This window comes from Stenella coeruleoalba (assembly GCF_951394435.1).
Source record: "Stenella coeruleoalba genome assembly, chromosome: 1".
NCBI lineage: Eukaryota > Metazoa > Chordata > Mammalia > Artiodactyla > Delphinidae > Stenella > Stenella coeruleoalba.
The window spans coordinates 124484551-124506318 of NC_137169.1; the positions used below are offsets into that span (position 1 = coordinate 124484551).

Consider the following 21768-nt stretch of genomic DNA (forward strand, 5'->3'; position numbering starts at 1 on the left):
CACCTCTGCCAACTCCCCCCAGCCTGAGGGCACAGGGTGGACCCAGACCGGCCCACCGTGTGGCCGGGCACCACCCGCGGGGCTTCCTGCAGCTCCCTCCTCCCCAGGGGTGCACGTTGCCTGCAAACCCCAGGGTCTCCATTTTCCACAAGAAACGCGTGTGACGTGTGTGCTGGAGATAGGGTGGGGGTCAGGGGTTCGGGGCCCAGCTCCAACCTATGAAAAGGCTGTTTAGGCTCCGGTGTTTTACCTCCAGTGAAGCCTGGCCTCTGGACGCTACATGCTCTGAGGAAGGAAGCCAGCGGGGGCAGGTAGAGCCGAGGAACCGGCAGGCTCCCGTCCGGCTCCACATGAGGACCGAGGGGCCGTCCCGGGCCGGGCCATTCCCGGCCTGCCCGTCCAGAAGGAGGGCCGGGCGAGCTGTGGCTGCTTGGCTGGCGGCCGCAGAGCCGCAAGCACGCTGGACGGTGGCGGGAGGGGACGGTGAGGCCACGGGAGCTCAGGCCGCAGACCCTCCTGCCCGGCCCCGGGCCCGGGCCCGATCGGCCCGGCAGGAAGGCGTGAGGATCCACAAAAGCAGGTACCTCTGAACACGTACCCCGAGCATCTCTGGACGTGTCTCCACAGGCGCTCGCGGGCATGTGACTCAGACCCCGTCACTCAGCCGTCGCCCCGGGGACTGCACCTCAGAGCCTCTGATGTGGCTCCATGCCCCCCCCGCCCCCCCCCCCGACGAGCAGCCTCATTGTTCTCCTTGGGGAGGAGGGGGCCTGCACCCCGCCCGCCCGCATCCCGCCCGGGACAGCGCCCAGCCCAGCTGCAGGGCTCCGTGAGGGGCAGGAGGGGGGTCCGTCGGCACTGCAGGAAAAGGCTGGGGCTGGCACCAACGAAAGGGGGGCGGAGGAAGACGCGGAGCCGCGGAGGGAGACGCAGCGGCGGCTCCAGGCCCGGCCGCCGGCCTTGGGGACCAGGGGGCCGGCACGCGGGCCTCAGGAGGAACCTGCCCTCGGGAGCTCTGACCCGGGAGTCCGGTGAAGGTGGCGGTCCTGGGAGAGGTCACCCCGGGCGCCCAGCCGTCCTCGCCCGGACCAAGGCAGGGAGAGGGGCGCGGGCCGTGCGAACGTCTAAGCACTGCGGCTGTCAGGACTCGTGAGGCCCTGCAGCTCCTGTCTAGTGAGGCACCGGACATGCATGCGTGTCGCGGGAGGGCACGTGTGTGTGTTTGTACACGTGCAAGTTTGGGTTGTATTCATGAAAATCACAAGCATTCTCCAAGTATCCACATGTTATCAAGATAGAATCTCTCTGGGAGAAACTCACCCGGCTCGCGCCCGCAGGTGGAACTCTTTTCGGCTGTGACCTTGGGCGAGCGAGGCTCCGTCCCTGGCCGGGAGGGCGCGAGCTGCTCGGGGGGCTGTGTGGGGCCCAGCTTGTGGGTGAGCTGGACACCGAGGCCTGGCCTCAAACGCTGCCCCACCGCTGCCGCCCTGTGAGCGCTGCCAACGCGCGCACGGACGCGCACGCACGCACGTACACGGAGCGCGCGCACGCACGCACACGGACGCGCACGCACACACACGGACGCGCGCACGCAAGCACAGGCACACAAGTGCTCTCCGGGACGGGCTTTGTGGGTGCCTGACCTACACAGTTACACAGAGAGGCCCACTCGGAACGGCGCGCTTGCTTTAAGTCTGAACACTTCTGGACGCGAGGCACCATGTTTCATGGTGGGCACTGCCCGCTGCATCTCTCAACTCAACTGCAGGGGCGAGAGGCTGGGTTGCAGCCCCACCCCGAGGCCTCTTCCCAGCAGCCCTTGGGGCACGCAGAGGGGCTCTGTGTGCTGGGCCGGACACAGCCATGGGCAGGGAGACAGAGAGGATCAATGAGCGAGGCTGGCAGCCCGAGCACAGGAAGCGTTCTCAGAGCTCGACCCTGTGTAGCAAGTGGACCACCAAGGAAGCCAGGAGAGGCGGCGTCGCCGTGGAGACCAGGAAGATGCTGGGGAACTGAGGGGCAGAGAGCAGCAGGACCCAAACCTGGACGGGGTGGGGGGTAGTAGGAGACCCGCCCCCAGGGCCGTCTGGCTGACACCCAAGGGCCCTGGGGGATTTGTTCTGTTTGCATTTTTCCTATAAACGGGAGAAACAGCAGAAGGCAAAGCCCCTGGGTCCTGCTGGGTGGGCCTGGGAGGACTGTCCCCACCGGTTGGAAGAGACACCAGGAAGCAGGGCCCATCTCTGCAGGCAAGTAAAGAGCGGCCAGAGTGACCGGGAGATGAGCCCCTGTCCCCAGGGTGGCTGTGCCCCAAGGCCGCCTCTGTGAGGCCCTCCCAGCCCCGCCCCCCCCCCCCCCCCCCCCCCCGGCCCGGCAGAGCTGAGCATCGTCCTGCGTCCTACGCGGTTTTGTTCAAGCTCCCGCGGGGCATTAGCTGGGCTCCTGCTGTGTGCCTGGTGCTGCCCTGCCTCCATCACCACCCAGCACAGCACTGATGAGCCCGTGGGCCTGGCCCTGACGCGTGACACCTCCCAGCCTCTGTCTTCGCATCTGTGAAATAGGGATCACGATGTACTTGCCTCACAGGGGTTGGAGTGAGAATTACATGAGTCATTAAACTGTACGAGTTAGTAAAATAAACTCGGGGTTCGCTCAGCATGCCTTCTTACTAATGCCCTCACCAACTGAATTATGATCAGGACACAACGCCCCATGTGGCCAGGAGCTCCCTCCAGGCAAGGACTTATCTCAGTGCCCTCTGCAGCCTCCAGGCCTGGGGGTACCTGGCACACAGGGGCTGCACTACATACCGAGTGAGTGACCACAGCCTTGCCCGGCCTCTGTGCCCGTGGCTGGCAGCCCTGGCACTAGACGACACTGGCTGACCTCCTGTGTCACTAAGAGGCAGGTGACAGGAGAGAGGGCTCGGATCTGAGGTCAGGGGCCTGGTCCAGTCAGACCCACGTCACCCTCCCTTCCAGCCCCCCAGATTGCTGGTTTCCTTTCTGACGGGCGGCTGTGGGCTCCGAGTGCCGGGCTGGGGGGACACGGACGGCGTGGGGCCAGCCCCAGGCCCAAGTTCGCAGTGTTCCTGGGGAGGGTTTATCACAGAGCGACGAACCCCGCATTTGTACCCTGTTCCCTGGTCACCAACTGCTCCCGCTGCCACTCTCCCCGTTGGGTTCTAAACTGTCTGTCCGGACTCAGAAGGGCGAGAGTAGAGAGACATGGCCTTGGGGGCAGAAAGAGGGGTACGTGGGACACAGGCGGGTCTGGAACGGAAGGCGCCGAAGACGGGGGGCTCGCCGTGCACACGGGGCTGGCCGAGCACCTTGGGGCTTCTGCACCCCTGCCCGCTCCGCAGCGCTGGGAGCATCTGCCACCCAGAACCCCTGCACTTCCAGACGCCCCTGAATGGCTTCTGTGCTCCTTCAGTCAAGAGGGGAGACAGTCACAGAGGGGGACCCAGCCCCCGAGGCCCCACGCCAGCTGGTGGAATGGGGGCTAGAACTGTGTCTCCTGAAACCAGCGCCTGGACAGCGCGTCTTCCTCCGTCAGCTGACTCCTCATCAGGGGGACTGGTACTGGCTGTCTTCTTGGAGGCTCCTAACTGGTCGACACAGAGTCCTCTCAGATTTCTGCAATTTTCACAAACTTCCCAACAAAGGAGTGGCTCCAGCCAGGGCAAAAGCATCCACCGTCACACACACAACAGCCAACCTCAGGCTCACAGGCCTTGCACAAAGCCCTGTGTGAGAACAGCACTGTAGTTTTCAATTGAAGGGCTACTGCTTGGTGCTGCCGTGTCTCGGCTCCCCTGTTTGTAAGGACATCTCCACCCTGGCCGCGGGGGTGGGCCGGAGGGCTTGAGAAGGAAGCAGGCGGCGTGGGGGATGGGAAGACAGACGCCGACGGGGAGGGCTGGCACCTGACTCGGGGGTCACTGGGGTCCCCGTGGTTTCTAAGCCAAGACCAGGCTTGTGCAGGTCAGAGGGAACCAGGGAGAGACGGGAAACCCAGAGCGCCATCAGGTGCCCCGGCCATTCAGGCGGGCAGGGGCACAGAGCAAGGGAAGGCGACATTCCTAAACGTCCCGTGACAGGGGAAAGGCAGGGCATTTTAGCCCTGGGCTGTAAGACCACAGGAGACAGGGAATGTGGCTCCCGGTGTCCTGACACCCCATCTATGGATTTGTCTCCTCAAGCTGACGGCGGTGAAAGGAGACCAAGGCCAGGAGAGACGCCTCACACTCAAGGATGCTGCACTCGGGAGACGGAGGTTTGGCACCAACTTCAGGCCAAACCCTTGTTTCCACCTTCTGCTTCTTGGGAAAGGGAAAGTGCCAGCTGGAACACCAGGTCGAGGGTGTGGGTGCCCGGGTGGGGGGAGGGAGGGCAGCCTCGGAGGCGCAGAGGGTCCCGGGCCTGCCCTGACCCTCAACCCTGCAAGGGAACCCCTTTGTTGGGGAGCCGGCCGCCTCAGCCTAAGGGGACTTTGCTGCTCTGCCAGGCAAAGTGGCCAAGCTGGGGTGGTCCCAGAGCCCCCGCCCTGATCAGAGGTGTTTCCCCTGCCCCGGTGGTCGGTCCTAACCCTCCGAGCCACGCTGTGCAGGCCGGCCCTCCACCGAGCCCGGAGCAGGCGAAGACACCGCAGAGCGAAGATGGGACAGGCTGCCTGTGTGTCTGCTTCCCCTGCGTGGGTCCCTGCTGCCTGCCCAGCCGAGCCCCCCACACGGAGAGGCCGGAGGGTGGTCCTGGGCCCAGTCAGGGCTGCTGTGTGCAGCCCATGAGCACAACGGGCCAGAGGCTCTGGGAGCCGCACGGCTGGCTCCGCCCCTCTCCTCTGGAGACGGTCCAGACCTTCACTGCCCGCACCGACTGTTCACATTTCAAGTCACTGAAAGTAAATCAGAGTAAAAATTCGGTTCCTCGGCTGCGCTGGCCACGTGGCTACGAAGTGCGTGTCCTCGGGCGTGTCTTTGGTGTCCTATCAGCGGCCCCCGGAACGGCCCTGCAGTTGGCCTGGACCCTTTCCTTCCCGGCTCTGCCGCCTGCCAGCTGTGTGACACGGGGCAAGTGACTTCGCGTCCCTCTGCCGCGGCTCCTCCCCGGTAAAAGCACTTTGCCAGCATCCGGCACGCGGTGACCAACCCGCCGCCAGGGCTGCTGCTCACCGTGGCCCAGCTCGCATGCCTCCACCCTCCGGCCTCTCACGCCACTGCCCAGCCGTGTGTCATTCAACCAGCATTTATTAGGCACCTACTGAACACAGGCACTGTGCCAGGTGCTGAGCCGCCGGGTCCAATAATGCGGGGTCCCTGCCCTCCGAGCCCAGTCAGGTGGGACAGTGACAAAAGTGGGCGGTGACAAGGGCTGGGCCCACTGACCTCTGTCCTCTGCGGGCTCCGCAGAGACTGTCATCTCCCGGCGGGGCTGGTCCCCACACGGCGGCCCTGGCTGGGATCAACCTGGAGCCGAGGGTCCAAAGCAACTGCTCCGGGACTCGGTCCCGCAAGCTCAGTGCCCTCCACTCACCGGCGTCCTTTCAGCCCTGCCCTGACCTCTGCTCCTCTGCCTCGGGGTGTGGAGATGCAAGGGCAGGAGTTCTGTCCTCCCCGTGGGCCTGGAGCCCCTCAGAGAGGAGGGCGGGGACGTCCCAGGGGATCAGAGCTCCCCAGGGCGCCCAGGAGCAGGGAGCAGGGGCCACGGCCGGAGGACCGCGGCAGCCCTGGGGTGGGAGGGAGCGCGCTTTGTGTGTGGAGCTGCCCGCAGCCAGCCCTGGCCCTGTTTGTTTGGCGGAAGCTCTGTCCTGCGGCCTTTATTTCACCAGATAAAGAGGCGGGTGTGCCTGGGGGGAAAACGGGAGCGGGCCCTCTATTCAGAGGCGCCCACCACCCAGCTGGAAGCCTTCCTCTCACCTCAGGACCCCTTGCCCCCTTCTCATCCGGGCAGCTGCCCTCGCCCAGCCGCCACCCTCGCCCAGCCTCGCCCATCACGGTCAGATGGTGCTCTCGACTCTCAGCTTGAATCTAGCAGGAAAGAGTGGACGCTGGACGTTCAGAGCATCTAAGAGCCACCTTTGCTGGGACGGACGCGTTGTACAGAGCGGCTCAGGAGAGCAAGGCCCCTCCGAGGCCACCGTGCCGGGTCCGGCCCCCTCCGCCTGGGTGCCTCCTGTCGGCTCTAGCTCATCCTTGGCCTCATTTAGTCTAATCCTTTTATCAGGCCGGGAGTGAAGCCTTCTTTATTCCCTTTTAAGTGAAGAAAGGGAGACTTGGGAATATCGAGTTACTGCCCGTCTAGTCACAGTAAGTGGCAGAGCCAACCCTGCGGGGCTGGTTCTGTTGAGCCCAGCTGGGTCCCAGCCCGCCCGAGGCTGAAAGGCGTGGCAGTGGGGTGGCAGCTTGGGAACAAAGGAGGGGATTAGGGGGAGAGAGGAGGTTCTCTGTGTCCTGCTCCCCCCCCCCCGCCCCCTTGCCAGGACCGGTGGGACTTTCCGGAGCCCGCCCCCTCCTCCAGGTTCACCTGGTCGGGCGCACCCTGCTCTCTCCGCCCAGGGAGGTCCCGCCTGCCTGCGGGAGCCTCACCTGTCCCTCCTATCGGCCCCTGAGGCCCCGATGCCCGGTCCCGGGGCGTTTCCTGCCACATTCTGCACTGCTGGTCACATGCCCACCACCTTCGTCCTCCCCTGTGGCGGGCACTCCGACCACCCGCCCTCTTCCCCAGCCCCACCCGTCTGGTTCGTGCACAAGCACTTCTCCACTGGCATCCCCGCCCAGGGAGAAGTCCTGCCTGAGGTCCAGCCCTGCCTCCTCGTGCTGTGGTTGCACTGACCTTCTCCCCGGGTGAAGTAGTTTGTGGGCTCTGGGGCCAGACTGCCAGGTCTGACCTTGGCCCGACCGCTTCCCAGATGCTTGATATCAGCTCTGTGCCTTGGCTTCTGCACCTACAGATGTTATTCAGTAGCCCCTCTTCAGGGAATTGCTATGCAGGGGGTCAGCCCTGCCCACTGGGCATGCAGCATCCCGCCCTCACCAGCATCCACCCCAGGACCTTCATCTGGAGAAGCAGCTCTGCGAGGTTCCATCAGAGAGGGGACAGGAAGGGCATTCTGGGTCAGCCCTGCCCTTAGGAGACACCAGCTGCTGCTTCTCTCCGCAGCCTCCGAAGTGTGCCACCTACCTCAGCCCCGATCTTCTCGTCTTTGATCTTCTGATCTCTGGCCAGGGTCCCCAGCCAAAGGCATTCCTGTCTCCTGGCCTCCTCCAAGGAGAGGCAAAGGGCTGGGTGCCTCCCGGTCCCCTGGGCTCCCTCCTCCCTGTGCTGTGGGCGTAACCAGGACTCCCACAGAGGCCCTGGGACCAGGACATAGCCCGGTCCCTTTGGGGGGTGTCTGAGGGGAGAAGGGTCTCAGGGATGGGCCGCCACTGGGCGTGGTGCCCTGGGCCGGACACCGCTGGAAGGTGCCTCAGCTTAGGTCATGCTCCTAGCACCCAGGTGCAGAGCCGAGCCCAGCACGGGAGGTGTGTGTCCCCGTGCGCACACAGGGGAGGCGGCACACCCTGCCCTCAGGAGGCCAGTCTGAGGACACCTCCAGACCACAGGCACAGCCGGACAGAGCCCAGGACGTTAGTGTGGGAGGAATGCCATCTGCCTGAGGACCAGGACAGTCAGGGAGGGCTTCCTGGGGCAGGGCCAGGAGGGACAGGGTAGGCCTGAGAAAGCGGCTTGACGGAGAGTTTTGCAAAGGGCGGGCCTGGGCTGGGCTGCTTAGGGCCGCAGCGAGAGATGCTGCAGTGGGCCGAGCGGTGGCCCTCAGAGAGATGTCCTCATCCCCGGGACCTGTGCGCCTGACCTGACTTGGAAAGGGTCTTTGCAGTGAATTCACTGAAAGATCTTAACATGGAGGAGCTTCTGGGTGGGCCCTGAATCCAGTGACAAGTGCCCCCAGAAGAGACACAGAGACGCACGCAGAGCAGGCAGTGAGAGGTGACTGGTGCCGGTTGGAGTGAGGCGGCCACGAGCCCGGGAGCGGGCAGCCCAGGAGCTAGAGGAGGCTGTGGTGCATGAGGCCCCGCGGACACCTGAATTCCACAAGAGTCATTCCTGCCGTTTTAAACCACCTGGTTTGTGGTGCTCTGTTACAGGAACCACTGGCAGTGATGCAGGGAGCACGGACCACAGGCCCCTCCCACACCTGCCCCAGCCCCGCCCCAGGAAACGCATTCGCAACCCCGAGCTGCCTCTAGGATCCACTGTGACCCCAAGATTCCACCCCTGGGTGTCCGTGCTCACCAGACACCCATCCAGATCTGCTCGCGGCAGCCCCACCTGTAAAGCCCCAAACCGGAGGGCCTGTCCGCACGGCCCGCGTCCTCCCGCAGTGAGGAACCGGGCAGCAGTGGGAGTAGCATGGATGGATTTCAAACATGGCGAGGGGGAGGGGCAGACACAGCAGTGCTCCATCCCCGTGAGGTCTAAACACAGGCGAAAGGTGCCGGGGCTGCTGAAGCCAGGGCTGGGGCTGCCCCAGGGCGTGTGGTGACGGGGGTGGGTGGGGGGGGTAGACCGGGAGAGGCGGTCGTTGCTGTTTCTTGGCCTGGGTGCTGGTTGCGCAAGTGTACTCAGCTTGTGGAAATTTACCAGGACACACTTGCCACGTGTACTCTCTTCTTAAATAAAAATGAGTTTAAAAAGTTAGGGGCCGGGGGGTGGGGGGGCACTCATTCTGAAAGTCCTCTGTGAACCTGGTGTCGCTAAGGGCTCCCTCTGGATTCCCTGGTTCTACTTCCCAGCCTTTACCTTGTGGGACTGAAATTGGATGTGTGTTTCCGTGTGGCTTTTCACCTCACTCATCTGTGTATCCCCTGGCATACAGTAGGTGCTCAATAAACACCTGCTGAGATGTGCTGCACAGCAGGGCACGGTGTTCTCAGACTCACCCCAGAGGTCCCTGGCCATCGATCCCAGCGCCCCGGGTCATCCCAGGATCCAGTAGGACACACCCTCCCCACTGCTGCCCCCTCCCCTGTGCCTGTCCCCACCCAGCATGTGCAGGGCTGTACCTTCTGACCCACCAGCCTGAAATCTCGCCAGACACAGACTCGGACCTTCAGAGGCAGACACACAGTGCAGACTCTAGGACCAAAAGCCTCGGGTCCCTAGAGCACTCTCTCCATGCAAGCCTGCATGCCTTTCTTTGTCTTAGCTTGTTGGAAACTGGATGGAAACCTTCAAAAGAGGTTTTCTTTTTAAAGAAATGGTAAAGAGAATGACTAGGAAAGGCGAAAGCTTCTAAGTGGCAGGGTTTACGGAGCAGACGTCTCACTACCATGAAACCCAAACCGGCCAATTGGCAGCTTAAGTCTCGGCTCTGTCCTCGCCGCAGCCGTCTGGGTGGACGCCCCACCTCGGGCCTGCCGTAGAGCCAGGCCAGCACGGCCCCAGGTGTGAGGGCTGCCCTCCCACGCAGCCTGTCTCTCAGGGGAGCGCATCTGCTCTCGGCCACCACGCCTCCCGCTGCCACCATTCACTTGTGCATTCGCTGCTTCACTCATCCCAGCAGTGTGTTTGAGCACCACGTGCAAGTGTGACACCAGCCCTGCTTGGCTGGGGCCACCAGCCTGGGTGGGAAACAGACGAGGGAACAGGAGTTAGACCCAGGGGGGCTGCGTCCTAGGGCAGAACCGGGAATTTTCCCGGAGAAAGGGAAGTCTCAGTCGGCCCCTCGTATCCTAAATCAAGCTCACGCTTCCCGGGCTGCAGGCTTCTTGCCTGAAGCCATTTCTTAACCACATCCTTGCAGTAAATCACAGTGATAGTCACGGGGCGCCACCTAAGTACAAATTAGGTAAAAGCAAAATCCCGGGCGGGGCGGGGCAGGGGTGCAGGGAGTGGCTGGCCAGCTGACGGTCTGACTTATTCCAAGGAGAACCTGGAGGTTGGTGCCGGGCACACTTTAAAATGCAGATGTGGCCCCAGCAGGTCTGGGGTGGGGTCTGAGCTTTTGCACTCCAGGTGCGTCCCCAGAGGAGGAAGGCTGCTGGTCTGGTGGGGACCACGCGTTGAGTAAAAGGCTTTAGGATATCCAAGGCACTAGATGGGATAAGTCGCCTGTACTCAACCCCGCCTCGTCCCAGCCCCGGGATCTCAGGTCTCGCTGGGGGACGCTGCGCCTCTCGGGGACCGGGGCCCCTCCCTCACCTCGGCCTCACTCGCACCCCTCCTCCCACTCCGTCCCCTCTGCTTCTACAGTCTCCTGGGACGCAGAACTACCAACCCAGCAGGAGACAGGCCCAGAGACCAGAGGACTTGTCCACAAGCTCTCAGCAAGCTGGGGGCAAAGAAAGAACTGGAGGTCGGGGCGTCCTGGTTCCAATCCCACTGAGCAGAGAGGCGCCCAAAACTGCAGCCGAAACCAGAGGAGGGCCCCGTGGACACCCCCGTTCTTCCCGACCGTGCAGCCCTGAATGTACACGCCAGAGAAAACCGCCGCCGCGGGGGGGACCCGGGAGGGGAGGGGCCGAGCTGGCAGGGGTCTGCAGGGTGGCGGCAGGGTGGGGGGACGCGCACAGCCACTTACTGAGTCCTTGTCTCCCCCTCGTTTGTGGTGGAGAATTCTCAGTGTAATACCAGTGCCCAGCACAGCCGGGCGCTACTAAGTACACACTTAATAAACTGTGGCATAAATAAGACCACGCCAAGTGGCTACCGTGTGTCAGACACCCTTCCAAGCGCTTCCACGTATTAACTCGTTCACCGTCACCCGACCCCACCCCGTTCGCGCGGAGGCCTTGCCCACTGGAGCCCGACAGCTGGCCGGTTCACAGAAGCGGGGGTGTGCGGGGCTCCCCCAAGCACGGCAGCCCGTGGTTCCCGCCCGGCAGACGCCACTCGCAGGCCAAGGAACCCCCCCGCAGTGATGCCCACTCGAGTGTGTCTGGACAGGGGCTGCCTCCACGCACAGCGTCCCTCAGAAGGGGCGCCCGCCCCACCCTCCAGCCTGTCCTGCCCGAGGTCATGGTTCATCGTGACCCTGGGGACAGAAGCAGTCAGGATCCAGGGCACAAGCACGGAGGACGGGACTCCCTTAATTTACCAACACCTGGGATGGGAGGCAGGTCGAGACCCTCATTCCACAAACAAGGGCGAGAGCAGCGCAAAATAAGAATGAGGCCCTTGTTCAACAGCCATTCAGACCTTTGTGGTGGCGACAGCAGAGCGCGAGCCCAGGGTGGCTCCTAAGGGGGGAAGGCGCACGTCCGCCCACCCGGGGGCCAGCCTGGCTGAGGGGCGGCCCAGGCCCCCAGCTCACCGGCGCTGGGTGGTCACTGTGCTGGGAGAACAGCTCCTGAGTCTGCCCCAAGGAGCCTGAGGGCCGACGGCCTGTCCCCATTCCCTCCGGCTTTTGTCCTTGACAATGGTCCTGCCAGCCTCCTGATCAGCGTCCACCACAAAGGCGGGGGATTGGCTTACGGCCCTCCTGCCTCGGGGCTCACAGCCCCAGACACTCGATCCACCTCTAGGTCCCCAACACCCACCCGGCGGCCCCAGACCTGAGCCGGGGCAGGGGAGGATGAGGGCAGGTCCTGTAAGCACCACTCATGCCCCGTGCAGGGCGCCCCCTGCGGGTGGAGACCCAAGCCGGGTGGGGGCGTGTGTCTGTGTGTGAGTGCGTGTGTGTGTGTCTATGTGTGAGTCTGTGTGTATGTATGTGTGCGTGTGTCTGTCTCTATGTGTCTGTGTGTGAGTCTATGTCTGTGTCTGTGTCTCTGTGTGTGTGTGTGTGTGTGTGTGTGTGTGTGTGTGTGTGTGTGTGTGAAGGGAGGTGTGATGTCCTGAGGAGAAGCACGCCAGGAGTGAAGTCCTGCCTGTCTGAAGGGGGAGGCCTGGCCCCTCCCTGAGACCCACCCCCTATATGAGAGACATCAAGAGCCTAAATCAATGAGGCAGGTGGACAGACGGACAAACAGATGGGCACCCCCTGAGCAGACGTGGGCAGCAACGCAGCCTGGTAGTTCTCAGGAAGGGAACACACCCCCAGTGTCAGCTCTCCGTCCCCCAAGCAGGGCCTGCTTGACACAAGCTTCCTTGGGGGAGGCGGGGGAGACGACCGCCTGCCTTGCAGTGACTCCCCCAGGTCCTGCACGGGGGCGGCGGCCAGGCATGGGCTTGGCCCCTCCGTCCCCGCCCCTCGCCACTCCTGCTCTGGACCTGCCTGCCACAGCCTCACCCCCCCACAGGCTGTACGACGTGTGCCCTGATCTCACCTCCCCCGAGTGCCCCTGCCTCATCTGAGCGGGGAGCAGTCCGGCCCCACGAGGCTGGAGGCAGAGAAAGCCTTCAGGTCGGAGTCTGGGCAGACGGGGAGGCTCAGTCCCCATCCGTGAATGAACGAGTAAGTGAAGGTTCGCTTCCACCACAGCCGGGGGTGGGGGCGGGCAAGGGCTTTACCTCTAAGCAGTGGCCAGTGGGCCGGGGCTGGGGGCTGCAGCCCAAGTGAGAGACGTCGGCAGGATGCGCACAGGTGCTCACGGCACCTGGGGCTCAGCCCCCGGGACGTCCCTGCCCACTGAGCCTACTGCCCTGCGTGCGAGGAGCGTGAAGCAGATCTGGACTCACACAGGTCACCTGGGGAGGCTTCTGTCCCTCCTACAGGAAGTGTAAGAGGGCCTTGGTGGTGGCTGTCTTTGATGCTTCCAGGAGCCAAGGGTAACTCGGGTTGGGGGGCAGGGGGTGATCCAAACTTGCAAATCGCTCAGGGCATTGGAATAAACCTTGACGTTCCTGGTGCCCATAGGCCCCTAAGAAAGCAATGCACTGGGCTGGGGTGTAGACGGGGACGGTGGACCCCCTCTGCACCTCCGCTCCCCGTCCCTCCAGGAGGCCATATGCCTCGGCTCTGAGCCTGGGACCAAGTCCAAATCCCTGACACCCTGCCCGCCGCGCCGTCTGGACACCCCCAGGGCCGCCCACCTCCTCCAGCACCCCAAAGGCCAAAGGGGAGGGGAGAGGCCGGGGGCTTGTTCCAGATCTGACTCTCTGGTCTCGCTCCCAGCAAAGCCCCGGCCACAGAGTTGCGGGAGGACCAGGGCACTGCAGGTCTGCCTCAGCTTCTCACCCCAGTGCCCCCAGGAGGCCGGTGGGCGACGGCACTGAGCTGGGCCACTCCCCCCATCCACGGGAGCGAAGGAGATGGAGGCCAAGGACAGGGGTACACCACGCTTTCCCACCACAGCAGGGCCTCCGCGTGTGCGTGTGCCAGGGGCCCCCAGCCTGGCCGGATGCTGCCTGGAGAGGCTGGACGATTTACCCCAGCTGCCGAACGCCTTGAATTGCTGTCGTTTTTTTTTCTTTTTTTAATGTTCCCTGAGGAGAAAGAGGCAGAAAGCCCTGCTCTGGAAGGTCCTGCCTCGGGAGGGACAGACGAGGCCATGGACAGAAGGCCAGCTGCCCTTCCCTCTCCCAGGCTCGTGCCCTCTCCCCGCAGAGGGCCTGCCCTGCCCACGACCGACCTGTGCGAATCTCCCGTCCACCAGGGCTCAGGCTAGGCCTCTCCCCTCCACCCCCAGGGCCTTCCCGCAGCTGGTCCCCCAGACACACCCCCGCGTCCACCAGCTCCGGAGGCCACAGCGGGCAGGAGGGATAGGGGCCACCACTGACTCTTCCTGAGAAAAGAAAGAAACAGGCTCTAAGGGGCTGCTCCAGCATCCCTGATCTGCCCCACGAGGCAGCGTGCATGTGGTTAGGAGGCGGCAGCGGCTGAAATCCCAGCGTCAGCAAGCACCGGCTGGCGGCCTTCGAGGGCTCCTGAGCAAGGGGCTTGGTCTCCTCACCTGTAACGTGGGGATGAAGCTGGTGTGTCCCTCAGGGGTTTACACGCTTAAATGGAGGCGGTAAATGCCGACTGTTACCCTGACAGGTTAAGGCAGCGCCACCAGGGTGATGGCAGCTGCCCAGGTACATCCGCGGGGCTCCAAACATGGGCCTTCCCAAGATCTAGTGTTTTCCCGAAGAAACTTCCGAACTTCCTGGGAAAGTGCAACCAGGAAGGCATTTCCACCACCCGCTGGAGCAGAGCGGGGAGACGGAAAGCCCGGCGCGAGCTGCTTCCCCGGCCCCAGCCCCAGGCTCTACACCTCACAGGTACTCAGAGGGGACCCCGATTCCCAGGCCGTGGAGAGCTCGGGGTACGAGCCCCCCTTGCTGGCTCTGAGGAGGAAGCAGGTAGCAGCAGGAAATGGGACCCAAAGGAGACCTCGGCTCCCGAGGCTCTGGGCGCAGGGCAGCCGGGGGCAGCCCCCGCCTGCCGCCGCCGCCAGCACTCCCGGGGCCCACGCTGGCAGGGCTCTGGGGGGCGCAGAGCCAACCCCGAGCTCCCCTCCTCACCGTGTCCTTCTGCTGCTTCCAAAATAACTCTCTGCTCTCTGCCCAAGTTTGTTCTCCCATGTCTGAGGCGGGAAAAGAGGCCTGAGTTTCTAGAAATTGGGGACCACCCCTTTACCAAGGGGCTAGTCAGCACAGAGGGGCCCCTACAGTTCTGAGAGCCCCCAAGTCAGCAAATCCGTCTCAGTTTGGCTCCAGGAACTTGTCTTTTCCAACGTGGGGGCCGAGGGTTGGAAATTTCTCCCGCACTCCTGTCCCTTGTACCTTCCCAAGGGGCCCAGCGCCCTGCTCCTAAGGTCACACAGCCGTTAGGGTCCTTGCAGCCCCTCAGGGCGTGTCCCAGGGCAGAAAGGAGCCAGATGCCTCGGCCGTGCACACCTAGCTTTCCTTGTGCTGCACCGGAGAACCGGCTCTTTCCACGGAACTCGGCTTCTGGGGAGAAGCTGGACTCTCCAGACAGGAGTCACCTGGAAGTCCAGACTTTTCCTCTTGGAAGAGTCCTCACAGGTGCCAGGCTGGCCCATCTCTTCCAGGGAACCCTGTGAGAATGGTCACTTCCTCCATCGCCCCGCCCCCGTCCCCACCCCCGCCTGTCCCCATCAGGAACCCAAGAGCAGAATGGGCTCCAGGGAAGGTCATTTCCCTGAAGGTCAGTGGGAGGGGGCTTGATTAGTAAGGAAGGAGGGAGGGAGGGAGGGAGGGAAGAAAGAAGGAAGGGGGCTTCCCTGGTGGCGCAGTGGTTAAGAATCCGTCTGCCAAGGCAGGGGACACAGGTTTGAGCCCTGGTTTGGGAAGATCCCACATGCCGCAGAGCAACTAAGCCCCCTGCACCACAACTACTGAGCCTGCGCTCTAGAGCCTGTGTGCCACAACTACTGAGCCCGTGTGCCACAACTACTGAAGCCAGCACGCCTAGAGCCTGTGCTCCGCAACAGGGGAAGCCACCACGGTGAGAGGCCCACGCACCGCCACCGCAACGAAGAGTAGCCCCCGCTCGCCGCAGCTAGAGAGAGCCCACATGCAGCAACAAAGACGCAATGCAGCCAAAAATAGATAAATAATAAAATAAAGTAAGTAAATTTTTAAGAAGGAAGGGAGGAGGGAGGGAGGGAGGGAAGGGGGAGGGGAAGGAGTGAAGGGAAGGGAGGGGGAAGGGGGGAATGGGGAAGGGAGGGGAAGGGGGAGGGGGAATGGGGAGGGACGGGGAGGGAAGAAGGGGGGAAGGGGAGGGAGGGGGGAGGAAAGGCAGCCCAATGGGGCTCCAGAACTTAGACTCTGTCTCCCTAAGTCTGCGCCCGTCACAGGCATTTCTGTCACCCTTCCCGGGCCTCAGTGGGTCCTTTGCAGTGGAGCGTTGAGGAAAACAGCGCCCATGGTCAACGTTTTAAAGCAGACACAAGGCTTTGCCCCTTTGTCCCGTGGCTCCTCCTACCGCCCTTCCCAGTGAATGCTGTCGGCGTTTCCATTCTCAACATGAAAAAAGACAAACTTTGGAGCGAGTGAGTAGCGGCCAGAGGACGCACAGCCCATAAACCGAAGTGCTAAGACTGGAGCCCAGGGCTTCGGCAGGGCCTCCGTCGGGCACCCGGCACCGCGCCCGCCCTGCCTGCTGCCTGGTGGGCACGGTCCACGCGGAAGCCGTCGGGTCGAGCCCTCGGAAGGGGAGAGGCGGGGCTGGCTGGGCGGGCTGGGCGACTTTGCTCTGAGCCGGGCTTTCTTCTCCTCTGCCCGCCGCCCACCCACTGAGCCCGCAACGCCGCTGCTGGAGCCCAGAGGTTTCCTTTTTCTTTCGCCCGGGGCTGCTTCCTGCCTTTCTTTTGAACTGGGGTGTTGGCTCCCTGACACGCTCGCCCTCCTCCAGCGACCCCCCCACCGGGCCTGCCCCTTGATGGGCCAACTCCGCCCCCCACCCCGGCTCTGCTTCATAGAAAGGCTGGCACCCAGTCCTTAGGGGACCCTCCTCCTGGAGCGGCTCCCCGCTCTCCCCGGGGGAGGTCCTGCGCCAGGACAGGAGGCTCAGAGCCCATCTCCCCTGCGTCTCCGGCCCTGTTTCTCAACAAAACCTGTGCGCATTGTGGTCTGGAAATGTTCTGGCACGGGCTGAGGGTTAGAACTCAAACCCCGAGTTTGTGGGGTGGGGAGAAGCTCAGGCTCTTAGAATCTATTAGAAAAGGACACGGAGGCCTAGCCCGGAAAGGGCGGCCTCCGAGGTCCAGAATGAGAAGAGGCCCATGGATCTCCCAGACGCAGCCCGCAAGGCCGCCATCCTCCCTGGAGCCACATGTTTCTCTGCTTCTTCAGACGACAGGCCCTGCAGGGACCAGCCGCTGCGCTGGGGAGCGGGCTGGGGTATCCCACCCGTTGCTGCCTCATCCCCCTCAAAGCTCTGCGTCCGCACCGGCCAGGAGAAAACTAAAACCTCTCCAGGCCCCAGAGAGCTCCTCTCGGCTCCCCGCAGCCACTCTCTCCTCTCTCATCCCCCAACACACAGATGCGCCCATCCCGCACTTCCTCCTCCAGGAAGACCTCCCTGACTAACACTTCTTGGCCCCAGTCACCCTAATAACAACACCACTAACACTGGGCTCTTCCCAAGGGCCGGACACTGTGCCAAACCCTTTACAAACATCGTCTCAGTGAATTCAGACAACAGCCCTGTGAGGCAGGCATGAGCTCCATTTACAGATGAGGAAACTGGCCCAGGTCACCAGCTTGTGAGGACTGCGGTCCTGCTCTGCCGTGACCAGCACCTGTGCTGGGACCCCCGCTCTCCCCAGCGCCCTGCCTCCGTCTCATCACCCCCAGGCAGCGATGAGTAGGATGGAAACTATCCAGAATCTACACACACGCTGCGTCTGACCTTTCATCGAGGTCAGCGGTCGTCACAGCAGCCTTACAGGGAGTAAGGTCCCAAGGAGGCAGTAAGCTGCCTGACGGCGGTTGCGGAGCGGGGGCCCCCCTTCGTCCCGGCGGCAGAAGGTGATGGAAATGCGTGCTGAGGGGTCAGTGCAAGCGAACGAGCCTCAGGCCTTCTACAAGCAGCTCGGCCCCCCACTCACTTCCTGTCTCTGCTCAACTCTGGGGGCAAAGGAGGGACTCAGAATACTACCCAGATTCTCCAAGTCAGGGACAGCCCTGGGTATTGCCAACAACACGTGTATATCTATCCCCTCGCTGTGCGGACGTGGGACGGGATAGAGCGAGGGCCGCCCCACCTTCCGGGTGCCCCAGAGCCGGGGGTCCGTGTCTCCCAGGTGAGTTCCAGGGAGGACATCCAAACCCTCATGAGTCCCCACGAGCCTCACTGAGACCACGGGTTGGAGAGACGCCAAGGCCTGTGGGTGTTTGGCGTCGGTCCCTTCAACACAATCAGCCGGGCGTCCGACCCTGAGGGAGCGTCGTCTTTGCAGGTGAGGGCAGAGCAGAGACGCAGTGGGACCAAGAGAGCGGGGCAGCGGTGGGCAGCTCTTTGCACGGGCTGGGTGTCTCCTGGAGCCCCGAGTTCCCTGGTGCCCCCTACGGCTCCGTCTCTGGCACCTTCTGAAGGTCTTCAAGGGTGCCCTCTGACCGGCCGCCCCCTGTACATCCACGTGTTCTCATCTGACCTTTCACCTTCTCCTCCACGTCCTCCCACCCCATCCCCAGTGTTCACAGCTGGCTGGACCCCGAGCCCCATCCGGAGCAGCCAGGCACTGACTGAGGCCAGCACCCCGCGGTCGCCTCCCCTCGTCCCACCACAGCCTGTTCCCTTGGGCTCTGCGCTCACCCCGGGTGCCATTTCCTCCCGCGTGAGGGTTCAGGCACTGCTCGTATGTGTCACGCACTGTGCCGGGGAGTTTACATGACACGTCGCCTCACCTAGCCTGCCCACCACCCACTTGTCCCCACGTACAGACGAAGACCCCGAGGCTCAGAGGACTCGGGTGACTCCGTCAGGGGCAGAGCTAGGAGGGGCCAGGGCTTGGGTGGCCCAGACGAGAGGCCCTGCGGGCCCCAGCAGCCAATGAAAGTGTGGGCCGTCCTTGGCCGGAGCTGGGCCACTTGGGGCTGGACTGGCGTATCCTCACTTTGCTGAGGAGGGAAGGGGGCGGCCCTCACGCCCACCCTTCCACGGTGCGTTTGCACCTGGGCCACTCTCCAGAGAGGCAGAGAAAGGAGGCCCACCGCCCTGCAGAGACACTCCACTCACCACCCAGACAAGACCCTGCGTGGCCAAGGGGGACCCTGCGTGTCTTCCCCTCCCTCCAACATTCCAGGGCCTGCTGCTAAGGTCCCCAGGCCACGTGAGACCCTCCCTCCTACCCTGGGATGCACAGGCTGAGTCCTGGGAGAGAGGGGCTTTCTCAGGCCCCAGGGAGACTCAGGGTCGGCTCAGAAAACCCCAAATGCAGACATGACAGTGCCAGGGGAACAGCGACGAGACGGTGGGGGCAACCCTCCAGCAGCGTGGATTCTGACGGCGACACTGTCCTCTTTTCCCCAAGTCCTCCTGAGAAAGGATGGGTCTGGGGAAGGAGGTGGGACCAGTGAGCCCCTCAGCCTGGAAAAGGGAACTTTCTCCTGCTTCCCCAGAGAAAGGCTCCACAGAAGTCATTTCCAAATTCTTTTCAGCCACAGAACCCTGTCTTCAAATGAGCCAACGTCCTACCCGCTTCACCCACACACATGTAAAACGGCTGAAGGGGAGCTGCCCTGGTCCCATTTAGTTCAACAAATACTTGCCTGACTCTACAAACGAGCTCCTGTTTCCTCAGAGCCCCCAGGCCCTGGAGCCCAAAGCCACAGAGCTCCGGGACCCCACCTCCAGGACAGATGGCCCAGACTCTCCTCCTCCGAGAAGAGGTCATGGAGGCCCAGGCGGGGCTGAGCCAGGAAGCCTTCCTCTCCCCAGAGCAGGGGGGAGGCAGGTGGTCTGGAGTGTGTGCTCACTCCCTCCTCCTGCCCAGGTGGCCAGGCCAGAGCCCCCAGCCCTCAAGCCCTGAGGGGCAGCTGCCCCCAGTAGGGTCCACTTCACACACCATCTCACCCCGACTCAGACTCTAAAAACAGCTCTTTGGTTTTCAGCTTGGCACTGCCCACAAATTAGTGTCTCCAACACGGCCTCTTGGGACGTGACTTCAGGGAGGCCCCTGGGGAGCCAGAGGCCTCAGTGGAGGGAGATGGAGCCAGCAGGGACATCTTGGAGGAGACGAGGGTGGCTTAGTCCCCTCTCCTGGCTTCTGGGACCCCCACCAAGGCCACCCAGCTCGAGTGACTGCTCTGCTCTCCTTGCCCCGGCTGGGGACAATCTTTCCCCCCACGGGGCCCCTCCCCTCTCCTCCACTGAGCCCCGGCCACCGTCCTGAGCGCTGCTCTGCAGGAGAAGAAACCGGCAAGAGGAGAAGGGGCGGCAGTCTGGGCCCCTCTGCTCAGGGCCCGGAGACCCACCTCTCACCTAGCCTGGGCTTGCGCCATTAGGCTCCGAGACAGGGGCCAGCTGGGAACCGGTCGGGGAAGCCCAGCCTCACCACTCGCCTGGCCTTCAGCCTGGGACTGTTCTCCCCGCCACGGCCCCGCAGTCCAGGACAGGGCAGAAGATGCCTGGGCCTCAGGGCTCCAGCTGCGCAGGTGCCCTAGACTGAGGCCGGCCCGGCCAGCGCGCAGCCAGGCGGGCTCAGGGAGAAGCGCGTGGTACTCACAGGTAAGCCGTCAGGGGGTCCAGGTCCCCCGGCACCGCCGAGAGCCCGCGCTCAGAGCAGTCGGCCGACAGCATGATGCCGTCCTCGTGGCAGCGGCAGGGGGCCGGGCAGGCGGGCCTCGGGCCAGGCTGGGGGGCGCACGGGGAGGCGCAGAGTGCGGCGCAGAGCCAGAGGGCGCGGAGCCCGGGTGCGCTGGGCATCGCGGCGGCCGGGAGGGCGGCGGGCACCGGTGGCGCACAGTCAGAGAGGAGCAGGCATCGCTTCGCGGTCTTCACTCCTGGGTTTCACGGGTTGGGCTTGGCAGGGGAGGGCGGAGCCAGGGAACTTTCTCGCCTCTCGCTCCCCTTCCCTCCTTCCCTCCGAGCTGGCAGGAATTTCATCCAGGAAAGAAAAAAGCCAACAACCCGGAGAGCGGAGAGCGGGTCCTGCAGGCGTTTGGGCTGCGGGCTCAGGACCCCGTGCCAGAGCGGACAGCCTCGGGGCCACAGGGGATCGGAGGAGGGCCCCGGAAGCACCTTGTTTGTTCGAGGCCACCCACTTGGGGGGGGAGCAGCCCCAGAAGTACAACTCGGGGTCACCCGCCGCATCCTGGCTCCTGGGGAGGGGAGCGAGGGGTTGTCGCGCCAGGTGGGCCGTGAAGGGCCGGAGCCGCGGGGCGGGTGGAGGTCGGGTGGCTACAGGAGGAGCCTTCCAGCCGAGCCCCAGGCCCCCCACTAGAGAAGGTGTGACGTCCACTCACAAAGCGTCTTGCACGCGGCCCCAGTCAGGTAGGAGCCCGGGAGCCCTGGACCCTGCTCCCGGGATGGAGCCAGGCGCCCGGCTGGGGGACGCGCCCACCTGGCGGTCCGGGCCGGCCTGAGTCGGCAGTCTGGCGCCACCTGGAGGCCAGTCCGGCAGCTGCAGCTCCACCAGCCTGAGGCTGGAAGGGCCAGGCGGGAGGCTTGAGGGCGAGAGACGGTGGCTGAAGCTGGGCTCATCCCGGCGCCGGGCCAAGCCCAGGGTGGAGTGAGAGCCGGCCGCGTCTCCTGACCTTACTCTCCCCACACGGTCCATCCTGAGTGTACAGCGGCAGCCTGAAAGCCTCAGCGCAGCCAGTGGCCCTTCATCCAGGACCGTCACCCCCCCAGGGCCACTCATCACCCCCTCCCATTCTCTGCTACTGCTCTCACCTCCCGGGCCCCAGGGGCTGCACGGCTGGGCCAGGAAGGCGGAAACCAACCGTTGGCCTCTGGGGTGTGGGGCTCGGCCCTGATGTAGATGAGCCCCCAGGAAGGCCTGGGTGGTCCTTGTGCACAGAGGGCCGGAGAGACCACAGGGGTGCTTCCCACTCGGCCGTGTTCCCGGCCTCACTCCCCACTCGCTGCGGCCCTCCTGCTCCTTTGCAGCTCTGGTGCGGGGGCCCTGCTGCCCCCTCAGCATGGCGGGGCCCGGGCCCAGTGCGAGGCTCCAGCCCGCCGACTGGAGGGTCGTCATGGGCCAACCCCGACTCCTGGGAACGAGTGTGCAGAGGGTGTGACCCAGCCCAGGGAGGCCCAGGTGAGCGGGGAGGCTGCCCTGCTCCAGCTTCTGCTGCACAGGCCGCGAGGGCCCTCCTGACCTCTGACCCCTCGCCTTTCACGAGGCGCTCTGGGCGGCCAAGGAGAGCCCTGCCCCTCCCCGATTCGGGGTCTGACTCCTTTCGGGGCGTCCTGCTCTGGTTTGTGCAG

General features: G+C 63.9%; 1 protein-coding gene across 3 annotated transcripts in view; it reads right to left on the reverse strand.

The window, feature by feature from the left end:
- The window catches only part of LGR6 (leucine rich repeat containing G protein-coupled receptor 6), a gene marked incomplete at its 3' end in the record, with an annotated part of 94798 nt that extends 74384 nt beyond the window's left edge, over positions 1 to 20414 (reverse strand). Inside the window, exon 1 of one of the 3 annotated variants that reach the window (XM_079935877.1) lies at positions 20063 to 20414. In XM_079935877.1, the coding sequence (XP_079792003.1) occupies positions 20063 to 20262 (200 nt within the window). In that variant the 5' untranslated portion in view covers positions 20263 to 20414. Of the gene's footprint in view, positions 1 to 3; positions 668 to 1320; positions 1492 to 20062 lie in introns of those variants that run through there. The other 2 variants (XM_079935876.1, XM_079935875.1) reach the window with 2 other exon arrangements.
- Positions 20415 to 21768: the final 1354 nt, after the last annotated feature.